The following is a 14201-nucleotide window of genomic DNA, read 5'->3' as shown; positions in this document are numbered from 1 at the left end:
GTAAGACTGGGTGACCACCAACACTCGGGTTGACCCAGGTCCAAGAATCTTAAGTTCACTGTACAGGAAAAGGCCATTCTCCCAACGTAAAAGGCGGCTTTTAGAGGTGTCACACTCGGCCTCCGGCTCAGCTTGCTGCCTCAAACCCTCTGGTGTGGGGCACTTCATCTGTGTCTTACAGAATTCCTCCCTGGCAGGCCTGCAATCAACTTACCTGCCAGCAAGCTCAGACAGGTCTCACAGGGCAGCAATGTCCTCCCCGGTAGGCTTCGGGGTGGATTCCTCAGACACCCCATTAGCTGACACCGAATGGCTAGGATAAGAAAAGGCCAACTTTCTAAAAGTGTAATTTTCAGAATTGTGACTTAAAATCTGACTTTACCATTAAAGAGGGTTTTAAATTACAATTACTCAGACATTCCTACCTGCTGCCGCTGCTAGTCAAAAGTTATCACTTATTAAATGTAAGAATTCACTTATTAAATGTAAGAATGTACCCCCATGTTGTTCTATGGGAGAGATAGTTCTGACAATGGTGTCACAAAAGTGACGCAAAACGACACAAAACCTTTTTTTTGTAATTTAATTTCCAGTGTTAAACTTGTTTCGCGCTGTAAATAGTGTAAAAGGAATGCAAAGCAGCGCATTGCACTGCTTTGCGTTACTTAGCGCCATGGGGGCGCACCAAGAGTCATGCATGGGCGTTCCCATGCAATCACCCAAGGTTTCTCATGGTAAACCCAATTTACTAAAAACAGTAAATTGGGTTTAGTGTGAGAAAACTGTGCCCTTTTCAACTAGGTGCAAGGAAGGAGCAATGCTTTCATTTTTCCTTCCTTTTCCGACTTTGCATGCATGCTGAACTGTGCAACTGCATACAAAGTGGGAAAAGCATTCCCTTGTGTCGAGCATGGTATTTTGTACAGGAAGGGTACCCTTCCTGTACAAAACCTATGCTGGACTCATGCACACATCCTAGTGCTGCAGCGCCAAGGTGTGTGTATGGGGCACAGCAGGTGTAATCAGCGCTGGCACAAGGGAAAGTGGAGGAGATAGCCATATCTTTGAAGTTATGGGGCTCTCCTGCTCCCTCCCTGTCGCGCTACGCAGCACAGCCTTGCATTGGGTGACTTTTTTGTAAATCTCCCCCTGCTTCAGCAAAGTTTTATAAACACCTGAAAACAAGTGAGGCCACGTCTGCTTAGGCCCCCTGCCCCCGCGCAGTATGCACACATTAATTGGCCGGCCCAGCGAGAGAAAGGGAGTGACACCTCTGCCCGTTGATAAAAGGAAGGTAATGGACGCCCATCTGCCTCCAGAAAGGCCACTCAGGGCCCCACTAAGCTGCTGGTGACATCTGAACACAGCCCAAATCGGCACCCCAGGCTACCAAAAGAGCAGTCCACAGCTGGAACTGCGATACCGGCCCCTCAGCCATTGCCCGAGTGCCCGCCTTACCAATCCAACCCTTAACATGTCAACCGTTTTCCTCACTTAAACGCTTGATGAGACAATGGGAATCTCTTCGTGCAAGTACTATAATCATGCATATCTGGCAAAGAGCCCCCCTGTGGGGCCAGTTGGGCATTGCTGCGACAGCCAAACGAGGAACTGCCCTATGATGAAGTCTGACACCCCGCTGGGGTGTGTGAGGGCCCTTGCTCCTTATTGGAGTTATCCCCCACATTTTTTCCTCTGTTAGGAACAACACACCTGGTGGTTTATAGGTCATTTATAAAAGCCACAGCAGTTCCTGTCAATGCATTTTACTCTTTGCTACAGGACTATGTCAGCAGGATACACTGTAGCAAAGAGTATTCTTTATTATTTACGAAAAGAAAATCCTGTAGCAAATAGTATTCTTTTTAATTTACAAAAAAGAAAATCCTGAAATGCTATTATCTTTTTGTAAATAAAAAATGGTAATGCTCTCTCTGTTAGGGAAGTCGTCTCCCATGGGGGGGGAAGAATTGTTTTGTTTTTTACTGTGTCTTTTTCTGTCCCTCAAGAAACAAGCATTTGCAATGCAATCGGTCTCGCCTTTGGGACCTTATATGTATTTAGCTATGCAGCACATTAGCATGGGTGCTGAAACATCTACTGTTCTTTAACATGGATGGAAAGTAAGCACCAAACTGCGTGACACGCCAGGTATGCAAATATATGAAGAGAAATATTGCCTTTTAACGGGAAATGGTATAGTCCAAAACTCTGTTTTTAATCTAAAATCAGGGCTTTCGGTGGCCTTATCACTGAAAATACATGATTTCAAAAATATAATATTGTCTATGGGTGCTAGTGGAAGACAATTTCTTTGGACTGGAATCTAGAGAATGCTCAAGTGATTCTGATATTTTACTGGCCTCTGCTGGTCTTTTTCTATCAAGAAAGTTAAATAGAGGCAGTTGCCGGAAAAATTTAAAAAATGAAAGTCCCTAGCAGAAAGCAATTCTGGTATTTTACTGACTTCTACTAGTCATTTTCTATAAAGACAGTTAAATAGAGGCAGTTGAACAAGCAGAAAGCAATTCTGGTATGTTACTGACCTCTACTGGTTGTTTTCTATCAAGACAGTTAAACCAGAGGCAGAAGGACAGAAAAAAAAGTCCCTAAGCAGAAGCAGACAAGTCCTAGGGCTGATCATCAGAGCCCACAAAGTACATACACATATAAGTATATACTAAAGTATATACAAGAGGTCTTGAATGCTCGACCTAAAAACGTTCTATCTTCCATTGTTTCCTTTACCATATTATCTAGTTGGTCACCAAACACATGTTTAGCAGCGAATGGAAGATGCATGGTCTATTTTCCAAGGGTGTTACTATATTTATCAGTGAATAGCCAATACTGCAGAACAGACATTTTGAAATATAAGGTCTGATAACAAACATACTTTTTGTTCCGTACAGGGCCGGACTGGCCTTTTCTTTCCCTTGGCATTTACCTGGTGGGCTGGAGCCCTTGGAGCCCTGTTTTGGAGGCCTAGGTTTCAACAGAGAGAGAAAGAGAGGGAGCTAGGGGAAAGGTCGTGAGAAAGCGATCAGAGAGGGAGAAGAGAAAGAGGAGGGAAGGGGGAAAGAGAATGGATAGATGGAAAGAGAGAGCTTGCGTGAGGAGGAGAAGACGACGAAAGGGTGCTGTTTGCGCATTTTTACCATGACTGTTTTTGGTTCACCAGTCCAGCTCTGGTTCACCATCTCCCAAAAGTTGAAGAGAGTCACTCTCCAGCTGAAAATTATCAAAAACGTCTCGTAAATCTTTGAGGAAGGACTGAGGGGTATCACCAGCATAAACTTGTGACTGCAGATTACATCGCATAGCTGCATAGGATCTTTTAATGGCTAATTCCTCCTTCTTGTCTACCTGATCTGCAGGCTGAAAGTCATCAGTTACCATCGACAACTGATGCATCATATTAGCTAATAAAAAGTCACAGGAGGGAATTCACCTTTAGATTGCTGATGCGTTTCAGTTACAATCGGTTGAAACACTGATTTATTTAGGTAGTCCAGCCTTTCAACATAATTTTTTTAATGGCCGGATGTAAAGGTACAGCAGGTACTCATCAGACAGGTCCTCTTCTTGAGATGCAGTAGGGGTTTCAAAGTCCAAATGGCTTTTTATATGACTTCAAATGTCCTGCATTCTGCGCCCCTTGATTGTATTTTCCTTTAGGCGATGCACCATCAAAGCTTTGATCAGCAGGACCGTCTTGTGTGTGATCCACCTATAAGGGCTGAGCTTCACTGAACCATGGAAACCTCAGAAATGCCTGTAATGAAATATGTGATTTCCTGCAACCCATGTTACTCAACAATATATATAAAACGGTGCATTTGCCTCTCGTGCGAGACTAGTAGCCGCTGGTGTGGGGGTGGAGTGGCAGGATGGACGACAAGGAGGGGGGAAAACAGACAACAATATACATTTTTTTTAAAAAAGTACTTGCCGCCAGTCACTCCTTTCTGTGTCCTCGCTACTGTAGGCTCTGGATGTGGTCTCCTTTCTCTCGGCGCTCTCCTCGGCTCGGGCGGAAAGGGAAGGACTCCCACCCTAGAAAGCAAAATCAGCATATCCTGGAGCTGCACTGCCTCTCCAGGGGGCATATCAACAACAACCGGCGCTAATTATTGCTGAGCGCACTTAGCGCTCGGATAATTATCGCCGGCTAGCGCCGATTTTTATCGCTGAGATAGCGTGCTATTAGCAACGCTTATCTCATCAGCGATAAAAATCCTAGCGCTAACTGGCTAACGTGAGATTATCGCTGGAAACCCAGCGATAATCTCACGTTAGCTAGTTGATAGGGACTCACAAACTTAGCCATGATATCCACCTTCCTTAGGATATCATGGCTAAGTCAGTCCTGAAGCAGGTGTTAGGAAAGTAGCGATAACAGGTGTTATCGCTACTTTTCCTGACGCTATGCTTCATAGCGTGGGGCTTGATGATAGGAGAAATGTCGCTTAACGACATTTCTCCTGTCATGTCAGGTCAGGAACGCCCACTTTGCATCTCATTAGAGATGCAAAGCTGGACTTTAGACATCCCCACGCTAAAGCAAGGTTTCACGCGTTAGCGTGGCCTTGCTAATATAGCGATAAAATTATCGCCGCTTTTCGGCCGAAAACGGCCGCTAAAGCGGCGATAATTTTTTATCGCCTCGTTGTATATATGCCCCCAGGATTGGCCGAAGCAGGCTAACCCAGCGCTCATTTTGAGGATGGGGGCCTGCGGCTGCAATTCCTCGGCTGTTTCTCAAACTCGGGATTGCAGGCTTTGAACACATGTGAGATTGGTTGGCTGTAGGTATCCGGCCAATCTGACCTGTGCAATGGCAGAGGGCTGCATTACTAGTGCAATCGCACTGATCAGCCACGCCCCCCGCCATCGGGCTGAGCCTTGGAATAATACCATTTTAATGATGTGTGTGCCTGCTGCACTCGCAGAAGGTAGGGCGACACCCCCTGCCATAAGGGAGGAGCCGCCCCTGTGGAAGACAGAACCGCCATTACAGTAACAGGATACAAAATGCCTGTGTCTGCGCCTACATCTCCTGTTCTCATCTGGCTGTTATACAGAGGTGTGGGTCTAAGAGGATACTGTTCTCTGAAGCGGGATTACCCTCACTTCTCTCATGAAAGAATGATCAGAATGCCACGCGCTTGCTCAGGCACAGCCACAATCAGAGATAGAGAAATAGTAGTTATAATATAATTGTTGTAACGTACCTCAGCCAGGGCCGGCTTTAGTACTGGTGGAGCCCCCCCCCCCCCCCACACACTCCACCCCACCTCTTTCTATGCAGATTCCCTCCCCACCACCCTTTAACAGTGCCCCGTAAGTCTCCACAACCAATATCTCACAGATGCATGTCTTTTGTTTTATAGCACCACGCATACCAGCTTAGGATGTCAGAGCACTTTACATTGAGCGCACATTACACAGAGACAATAATTCATACCTGTGTACATCATTCAATTGGAAATGTTACAGAGGACTATAGGGGGCATGGGCAAGCGATCCAACAAGGCGGATGCCTTGTAAAGAGCATCCAATATCCGTTATAAACACAGGACATATGTGGACTAACCTGATTACCCTAAACCTCCCCCGTTAGGGCATGCTTTGAGAAATGTGAAAATACTGACCGCATTGTGCACAAAATACATGGTCCTTCAATACAAAAGTGAAGAAGCTTTGAAACAATATTGCATATCTTTGCTCTGTGCCAATAATGTACTCACGGTGGTGGACCCTAACCTCTGGCTTGAGGCTGTGGCTTACTTTCTGGAGGATGTCTCTTCCTAGTGACTGCACCGCCCCCCAAGCTACGCCCCTGCTCAACGTAATGGAAAGATTCATAGGTTGAGTTGGGTATCCTGACAGTCACATTTAGCTCCGAGCTACATTGATGTTAAAACGCCCTATAAATATCAAATACCATAGCATGTAGTTATGTTCCTAGTGTGTGTTATGACACATTTCTCTATGTCTTTAAAACTCTTGAGTCACAAATTACAGCCACCGAGCATTACCTATTGGTATTTTACAGGTGTCTAAAGGAGGCCAATAGTGCATGAGTGCACCTAACAAATGCCTTGAGTAGGAAAAGTAGAAGGAGCAAAGGAATCCTGCAGGCACATGTACCCAGGCCTCTCATGGGAATCCTGCAGGCACATGTACCCAGGCCTCTCATGGGAATCCTGCAGGCACATGTACCCAGGCCTTTCATGGGAATCCTGCATTCACATGTACCCAGGCCTCTCATGGGAGTCCTGCAGGCACGTGTACCCAGGCCTTTCATAGGAATCCTGCAAGCACATGTACCCAGGCCTCTCATGGGAATCCTGCAGGCACATGTACCCAGGCCTTTCATGGGAATCCTGCATTCACATGTACCCAGGCCTCTCATGGGAGTCCTGCAGGCACGTGTACCCAGGCCTTTCATAGGAATCCTGCAGGCACATGTAACCAGGCTTTTCATGGGAATCCTGCAGGCACATGTAACCAGGCCTCTCATGGGAATCCTTCAGACACATGTAACCAGGCCTTTCATGAGAATCCTGCAGGCACATGTACCCAGTCCTCTCATGGGAATCCTGCAGGCACATGTAACCAGGCCTCTCATGGGGATCCTTCAGACACAAGTAACCAGGCCTTTCATGAGAATCCTGCAGGCACATGTACCCAGGCCTTTCATGGGAATCCTGCAGGCACATGTAACCAGGCCTCTCATGGGAATCCTTCAGACACATGTAACCAGGCCTTTCATGAGAATCCTGCAGGCACATGTAACCAGGCTTTTCATGGGAATCCTGCAGGCACATGAATCCTGCAGGCACATGTACCCAGGCCTTTCATAGGAATCCTGCAGTCACATGAATCCTGCAGGCACGTGTACCCAGGCCTTTCATAGGAATCCTGCAGGCACATGTAACCAGGCCTTTCATAGGAATCCTGCAGGCACATGTACCCAGGCCTCTCATGGAATCCTGCAGGCACATGTAACCAGGCCTTTCATAGGAATCCTGCAGTCACATGTACCCAGGCCTCTCATGGGAATCCTGCAGGCACATGTACCCAGGCCTCTCATGGGAATCCTGCAGGCACATGTACCCAGGCCTTTCATAGGAATTCTGCAGTCACATGTACCCAGGCCTTTCATAGGAATTCTGCAGGCACATGAATCCTGCAGGCACATGTAACCAGGCCTTTCATGGGAATCCTGCAGGCACATGTACCCAGGCTTTTCATAGGAATCCTGCAGGCACATGTACCCGGGCTTCTCACAGGCATCCTACAGGCACATGTACCCAGGCTTTTCATGGGAGTCCTGCAGGCACATGTACCCAGCCTTTTCATGGGAATCCTGCAGGCACATGTACCCAGGCTTTTCATGGGAATCCTGCAGGCACATGTAACTAGGCCTTTCATGGGAATCCTGCAGGCACATGTAACCAGGCCTTTCATGGGAATCCTGCAGGCACATGTAACCAGGCCTTTCATGGGAATCCTGCAGGCACATGTAACCAGGCTTTTCATGGGAATCCTGCAGGCACATGTAACCAGGCCTTTTATAGGAATCCTGCAGGCACATGTAACCAAGCCATTCAGAGGAATCCCGCAGGCACATGTACTCAGGCTTTTCATAGGAATCCTGCAGGCACATGTACCCAGGCCTTTCATAGGAATCCTGCAGGCACATGTACCCAGGACTTTCATAGGAATCCTGCAGGCACATGTACCTAGGCCTTTCATGGGAATCCTGCAGGCACATGTACCCAGGCCTCTCATATAAATCCTGCAGGCACATGTACTCAGGCCTTTCATATCTTCAATCTGGGCAAAGGTGAAGGCTGCCTGCGACTGGGATTTGTAGAATCTAATCATTTTATATTGTAGGATTTGTATAGCGCCTCATACCTATGTAGAGGCTCCAAAGTGCTGGCGGTGGATGAGCCGGGGTGTGCTCTGTTCACTATCCCTGTGTGCATACTAAGGGTTTATAGATCGGCTTCTGGAAGAGCTTGGCATTGGGCCAGGAGGCTTGGAGGTGCCCCAGAGGTGTCATCTCGAAATTGTAGCTGTGATGAAGTACACAATAAAGCATTAAGGCATAGGTCTTCAAAGTGTGGGGCGCGCCCCCCTGGGGGGGCGCTGCTTTACCTCAGGGGGGGCGCGCACTCCACTTCGCCATTTCACCTTCCATTGTTGCTTCCCACGTTGGAAGTACGTTTCCTGCCTGTGTTGCAGGCCCCCATCTCGAGTTCAGGCTCTCTCTAATTGGAGCATTCAGAACAGCCAATCAGCATGTAGTTCCTGCAACACTGACGTCAACACTGACGTCCTCCATAGAAATGGACAGCAGTACAGATGCCAGGGAGTGCCGCGAATTTTGCATAAAAAAGCTGCAAAATACTTTAACTTTGTGATAAAGCAGCGTTTCAGCACAGCTGCCTTTTGCCTCCTGATTGCTTACCTTCATATCGGGTTGCTGACCTGCGCCTCGCTTTTGAAGCCTTCCCATGCAAGGTTATCATAGTTTGTAACCTCGCTGCTACTGCCTTTCGCTCCAAGGATTGCAAAACGGGTGCATTCTTCCTGAGGATTCCATTCAGCAGCAGGTAAGTCTGAAGAGTTTTTTTTATTTTTTAGTCTCCTAACTTTGATTAAAGTCACTGGTGCTCATTTAAAATGTTCAAATACTTTAGAGCTGAGTACACTAGCCTGAAATAGCACATATCATGAAATATGCCATCTGTCTTTCGTAGGGCAAATATAAATGCTTTCTTATGATATGTTTCTGCATCTTTGGAAGCCTATCTTCTTTATAAGCCAACTATGTTAACAACTGAATGGCTCTTGATGCTGCTAGAGAATAAAGGTATATATCCCCCCGAATCACTTATATCGCATATATGTCTGATGTAGATGTCCCCTAGGCCTTCTTGAAAAACTGTGGATGACCTTCTACCGGCGACACCTGGCCATACTCCTCATAATCACTGATTTTTCAATTGTGTCAGAAAGCATGTTTTTCGGGCCCCCTTTTCCTGATGTCTTATCTAGGGGCAATGATGTGGCACAACAGCCAGAGCTGCTGACTTTGGAGCTGGGGAACCAGATTCAGTTCTCAGCATCTGCTCAACGTCCTGTGATTCTGGGCAAATCACTTAATCTCCCTATGCTTACAAAACATGAATGTGTCCTTGTGTAATGTGAAAGATGATCCTGTAAAGCGCGCCAATCCCTTTGGGTCATGTTTGTGCTATGTAAAATTGTAAACAATATATTACAAATGTTTGTGAGCGTTCCAGTTTCTAAGTACCACTCAAAACTGGGGTCCTCATTTACAAGCAAGTGCTGCAGCGCGGCACCGCAATCCCTTTGGCTGTGCCGTGCTGCAGCACTTTGAAAGCACAGGGATGTGTCATATCTACAAGGATATGGTGGATCCCTTTGCTCTCCCCTGGGCTGGCGCACAATTTACTGCCATGCGCCAATGCAGGCACCCTTGTACCATGGTGCAAGTATGCCTGCGTCACGGGGATGATTGTTTATGTGCAGGTGTCCCTGCATTAGCACGCATGGAACTTGCAAACCGTAATATTTTTTAATGATTGTTTATGTGCAGGAAGGGACACCTTCCTGCACATAAACAATCACCGGAGGTGATTTCCTCTTTCTATGTGTGCTGCCAAATGCAGCATGCATGGAAAGAGATAAAAAACAAGGAGAAAAAAATACATTTATCCTTGGAGTAGCATTCAGATGCATTTCCAGGTTTACTTTTTTTTTGTAAATCTGGAAATGTGTCAGGTTCCATGGTTGTGGCGTGGGAACACCCACAGCACCACCCGTGCAACGCCCCTTTCCCTCAAAGTGCTGCGTGTAAAGGGGCCGTTTTTACAAGGACAGGAAAAGCCACTCAGGGTGGCTTTTCCCATCCTTGTAAATATGGAGCAGCAAAATGCGCTGCCGGTGCATCACAAAAAGTGATGAGCTGGTGGCGCAAGAGGCTTGCAAATAATCCCCTGAAAGTGGAGCACAACCTCAGGATTGTAGTAGCAAGAATCCATCGACACATTGGCTGTCTCTTTGGTATACCTGTCTCCGTTTTGAAATGGTTTTTATTGATCTATGCAAAATGTTGTTTTATGTGTGAAAGAATGCACCATTGTAATTTTTTTGTGCGCATCTTTTCTTGGAGACTTTTCATTTGTAATAAGCATCTGTCACCTAACCACAGGCAGTATAAAAACTGCAGCTTATTAAACACTCTTGCTTTCATATTATTTGCCTTATACGACCTGGACTCTGCAGGTGGGAATGACTAGCAGTGATGCAGAGTACCGGCTTCCAGAATTTGTTGTCAAGTGGTGATGGTAGAGGGGGGGCTCGAAGTCTAAATAAGTTTAGATGGGGGGCTCAGCCTAAAAAAGTTTGAAGACCTCTGCATTAAGGTGTATGAGTGATACAGTTGCATGTTGTAACTGTTATGTTATGTGCAGGGCTAAGTGGGCCGGGTCCTCCCGGTGCTCAGCACCAGCAGTTCTAAAAAGCAGGTGTTGAGACGGGTCCCCATCGGGCTCTCCATTTTTTCCTCACCCTAAGGGTGAAAAAAAATCTCAAATCTGCAGCAGCACCACCCTTCACTGGAAAAATACAAAATCTTCCCCCATATTTGTATTTTGGATGAATCACCAATGCCTTCATAGTTCTAGGCTCTAGGGGGAAGATTTTGTATTTTTCCTGTGGTTATTTACCTGCTCTCTTCCCTCTCATTGTTTATTTGTTGCGCCACCCTGCACTGCCTTTGAGGTAACTTCGAAGAGACTCGTTATAGTTCGTTCACATTTTTTATCATTTCAGAAGTGAAGCATTTTCAATAATATAGACAACGAAGCCACAGTGCTGCTTATTTATCTTTTGCAACTAACACCCATTGACAAAGCCAATATTCTGTATTGTTCTAGGTGGAATGCTATTTGTTGTATAATATATCTGGATGCAATGACAGAAACAGCAAAATACCAGTCGGGTGGCAGACTATGCTAAGCACAGACTTTTAGCTTGGGTGTTTTTAAGCCACGCACTGAATTAGATCGGCCGCGCCCCATGAGAGCCTCCCCCAAGTCTTTTCATCCCACTTAAAGACCTGGGGGCAGATTTATGTTTCCTGGCGCATCCCTGCAAATCAGCAGGGATGCGCCAGGAAAGATGCATCACGCAAGTTTACCCTTGCGCCACCACAGATGCACCGCATTTACAATGCAGCGCATCGTGGCGCAAGGATAAGCAGATGCGTGACGCATCTGATGGCGTAAGGGCGGCGCATTGCTGGAGTCGTGTCGCAAGCATGACGCAACTCCAGCAATGTTTAGGGGCTGCCCATACCTAACATGCTGCGTCATGCCTTACGCCTGCTTCAAGCAGGCGCAAGGTTTTGATGCAGCAGCGTCGGAAAAGTGACTGAGTGAAATCTTGTAGATTTCACTGCGTCACTTTTCCGAGGCTTTTTCCGATGGAACGCCCACCCTGCATACATTAAACCTGACGCAGGTTTAATGTAGCGCAGGGCTTTACAACGTGACACATCTCCCTAGATGCATCACGTTGTAAATAAGGCGCAACATGGCGCATGGTTTACGCCGCCGCTGCGTCACAAAAGTGACACAACGGCGGCGTAAAAGTGGCGCAAGTCTAACATAAATCTGCCCCCTGGTTATGTGTATTTGTAGTGCTCACAACTCACCCAGAAGGGTGTCCTGGCGCTGACATGCAGTTGCCTTTTTCGAAGTTACACTATTAGTTAGTTGTTTTGGGCAGACAGTGTGTGGGCTTATAGAGGGGCCTAGTGAGAAGACGTTTGGTGCTGCATTGGAAGACTGAAAGTGCCCCAAACATGCTGTGGTGAACTTTTGACAACGCGTAAGCATGGAGTGAAGCAGAGAAATGCAAGAGAGTTCTTCTAAAGAAAAGGGGATCAGAAGAGACCGTCCACTACCCAAATGTTTAACCGCACAGGAAATCACACAACTCCTCACTTTGTGGTCAAAGTACAAACCACGCATTCACTTGCAATAAAGGCTCACATTTCCAGCTTTGAGACGTTGCCTCACATTATCTGATTAAAAATTCAAATGTGTATTTGAATAACGTTTCCATGTTTTTACATAAAATAACAATAACGTGCATTTGTAAAGAGCATGTTCACTAGTAGGCATCTTGGCGCTGCATAACAGATGTTTACTGTGCTCGAGTGGACCAATATTCACTTATGGCTTAACTTTCGAAACATCAACACTTTAACATGATAACACATTAACATTTTCAAACAGCTCTGGTCAGCAACCTCATTAGGCGCTATCACACACCAGTGTAGTACACTGAGATGGGCAGAGAAAAACCACGTGCATGCATACATTCAAAACTTAGCTGCGAGTTTGAATTCGATTAGTAATAATGTATATATAAATCTCTAACATTGCCGGTACATTGTAAAATAACATTTTATTTGAAACTGACGTGCAACTTGCTGCGTGCCCCCCACGTTATATTTACAAGCACTGTTATAAATCTTTACTTACCTACAAGCGATAACGTTAGAATCTTGGCAGCCTCGGAAACAAGTGGGTTCAGCAAGAAGAGGAAACAGAAAAACAAACTTCCCATTTCCCTCATTTTCCCAGAGATGTGAACGATGCAGAGCGCTGAAAACTGCGATAACTGTATCTAATCCCAACCTTATCTAGGATTTTCTTCACACTCCAGCCACCAATGGAAACGACAACTGTCCAATGCCTGGCTGGTAACAGCACTCGCACTGTTGTGTAAAGGCGCCATCTTGTGGAGCACTTGCAAAGCAGAGTAACACGTTATTTTACTGATCTTGCCTAAAAGGATGTTTGATTTACACACCAACCAATGATACGTTTTTGGGGAGCTAAGGATTAGTTGCATAATTTGTTTCAAAGTTTAGCAGTAAACAGTAAAGGTATAAATTTCCTATTTGGGGAGGGGGAATGGGGCAGGGTAAAAGTGTTAAAAAGTAGTGGTGGGCTAAATAGAATACGCAGTGCACAATACCTTCAAAGTGAGTGACGTCATATGACATGTTATCAAAGTAAGTGATGTCATAATTCATCAAATTTTTCTCTACAATGTGAATGACAATTTTCCCTTCTTTGCTTTGTGGGCCACCTCTTGTGACAGGTAGCCAACTTCGTAGACAATAAGCAGCCTGCAGCCTCACTGGTTTCGCTCAACAATTTGAGAAGGTGCATCATCAAAGCTGCAACGTACATGCATTCAATTTTTGTTCGATGAGGTTGGTAAGTAAATGCCAGCTGTTGTCTATTGATGCCATACGCACAAGAACCCTTGTGGTTCTGGGTGGGATCTGAACAGGAACTACGTGATGTGCAATGGAGGTGTTAGGATGTGGATCTGGGAAGTCTGACATAATGTGTAGAGTATGACTGGATGTTGGAGAATAAAATACGTTTAACTGCAGCTCCCATGGGTAGCGTAATATATCTGCATGCTCCATGGCTGAGGAAGATGCTACAATTGGTGACGAGTAGGGGATTAAATGCATGTGAAAAATAAAACTGCTTCACCTAAGCACATTTCTTGTGCGTGTCTTGTGTGCCCAGAATCAATGTAAAGCAGTCTGCAACGGCACATATAGCGTCAAAGCTCTGTTCCATGCCAAACATGGCTAGAAGCAATTGAAGGCGCTGCAGAGGAGCGTATTCAGAATGACTGCTAATACCGCTGGTGAGGTTGTTGGCAGAGATGCTGTGCTGCACCCCAAACATTAATGAACTAGTCAGACTAAGCATGAAAATACCCATAACGCCAACAACATACAAGAAAAGAGACCATACTTACACTCAGAGGCGATTAAAGTATACCGTGACACATGCTACTGTACGCGGCTCATGCTTGCAGAAGTTGTCGGAGTTGCCCTGCAAAGTGAAATCAGCTAAATGTAACAAGCTCGCAAAATTATGGCAGAAGGGAGCATGAAACGAATGCAGCTGTGTTCTGGAAGCCACCACTGCCGTTCAACACATCCAAGAAACCTAACATTGGTGGTACATGGACGGGGTGGATTGAAAGCTTTGATAGCTTTATAGATGCACTAGAGGAGGACGATGATAAGAAAATGATTAAATATTTGAAAAATG

The 14201-nt window shown here is 45.9% G+C and overlaps 1 protein-coding gene across 1 annotated transcript in view; it reads right to left on the bottom strand.

Annotated features, from left to right (window-relative positions):
• LOC146864077 (UDP-glycosyltransferase 3A1-like) overlaps window positions 1-12740 on the bottom strand; it is a 549505-nt gene extending 536765 nt beyond the window's left edge. The window contains exon 1 of the mRNA XM_085631020.1: window positions 12597-12740. Within this exon, the coding sequence (XP_085487146.1) occupies window positions 12597-12690 (94 nt within the window). The 5' untranslated portion in view covers window positions 12691-12740. The remainder of the gene's footprint in view (window positions 1-12596) is intronic.
• Window positions 12741-14201: the final 1461 nt, after the last annotated feature.

Source organism: Triturus cristatus, chromosome 2_1 (assembly GCF_964204655.1).
Source record: "Triturus cristatus chromosome 2_1, aTriCri1.1, whole genome shotgun sequence".
Lineage (NCBI taxonomy): Eukaryota > Metazoa > Chordata > Amphibia > Caudata > Salamandridae > Triturus > Triturus cristatus.
This window is presented reverse-complemented; position numbering and strand designations above follow the sequence as displayed.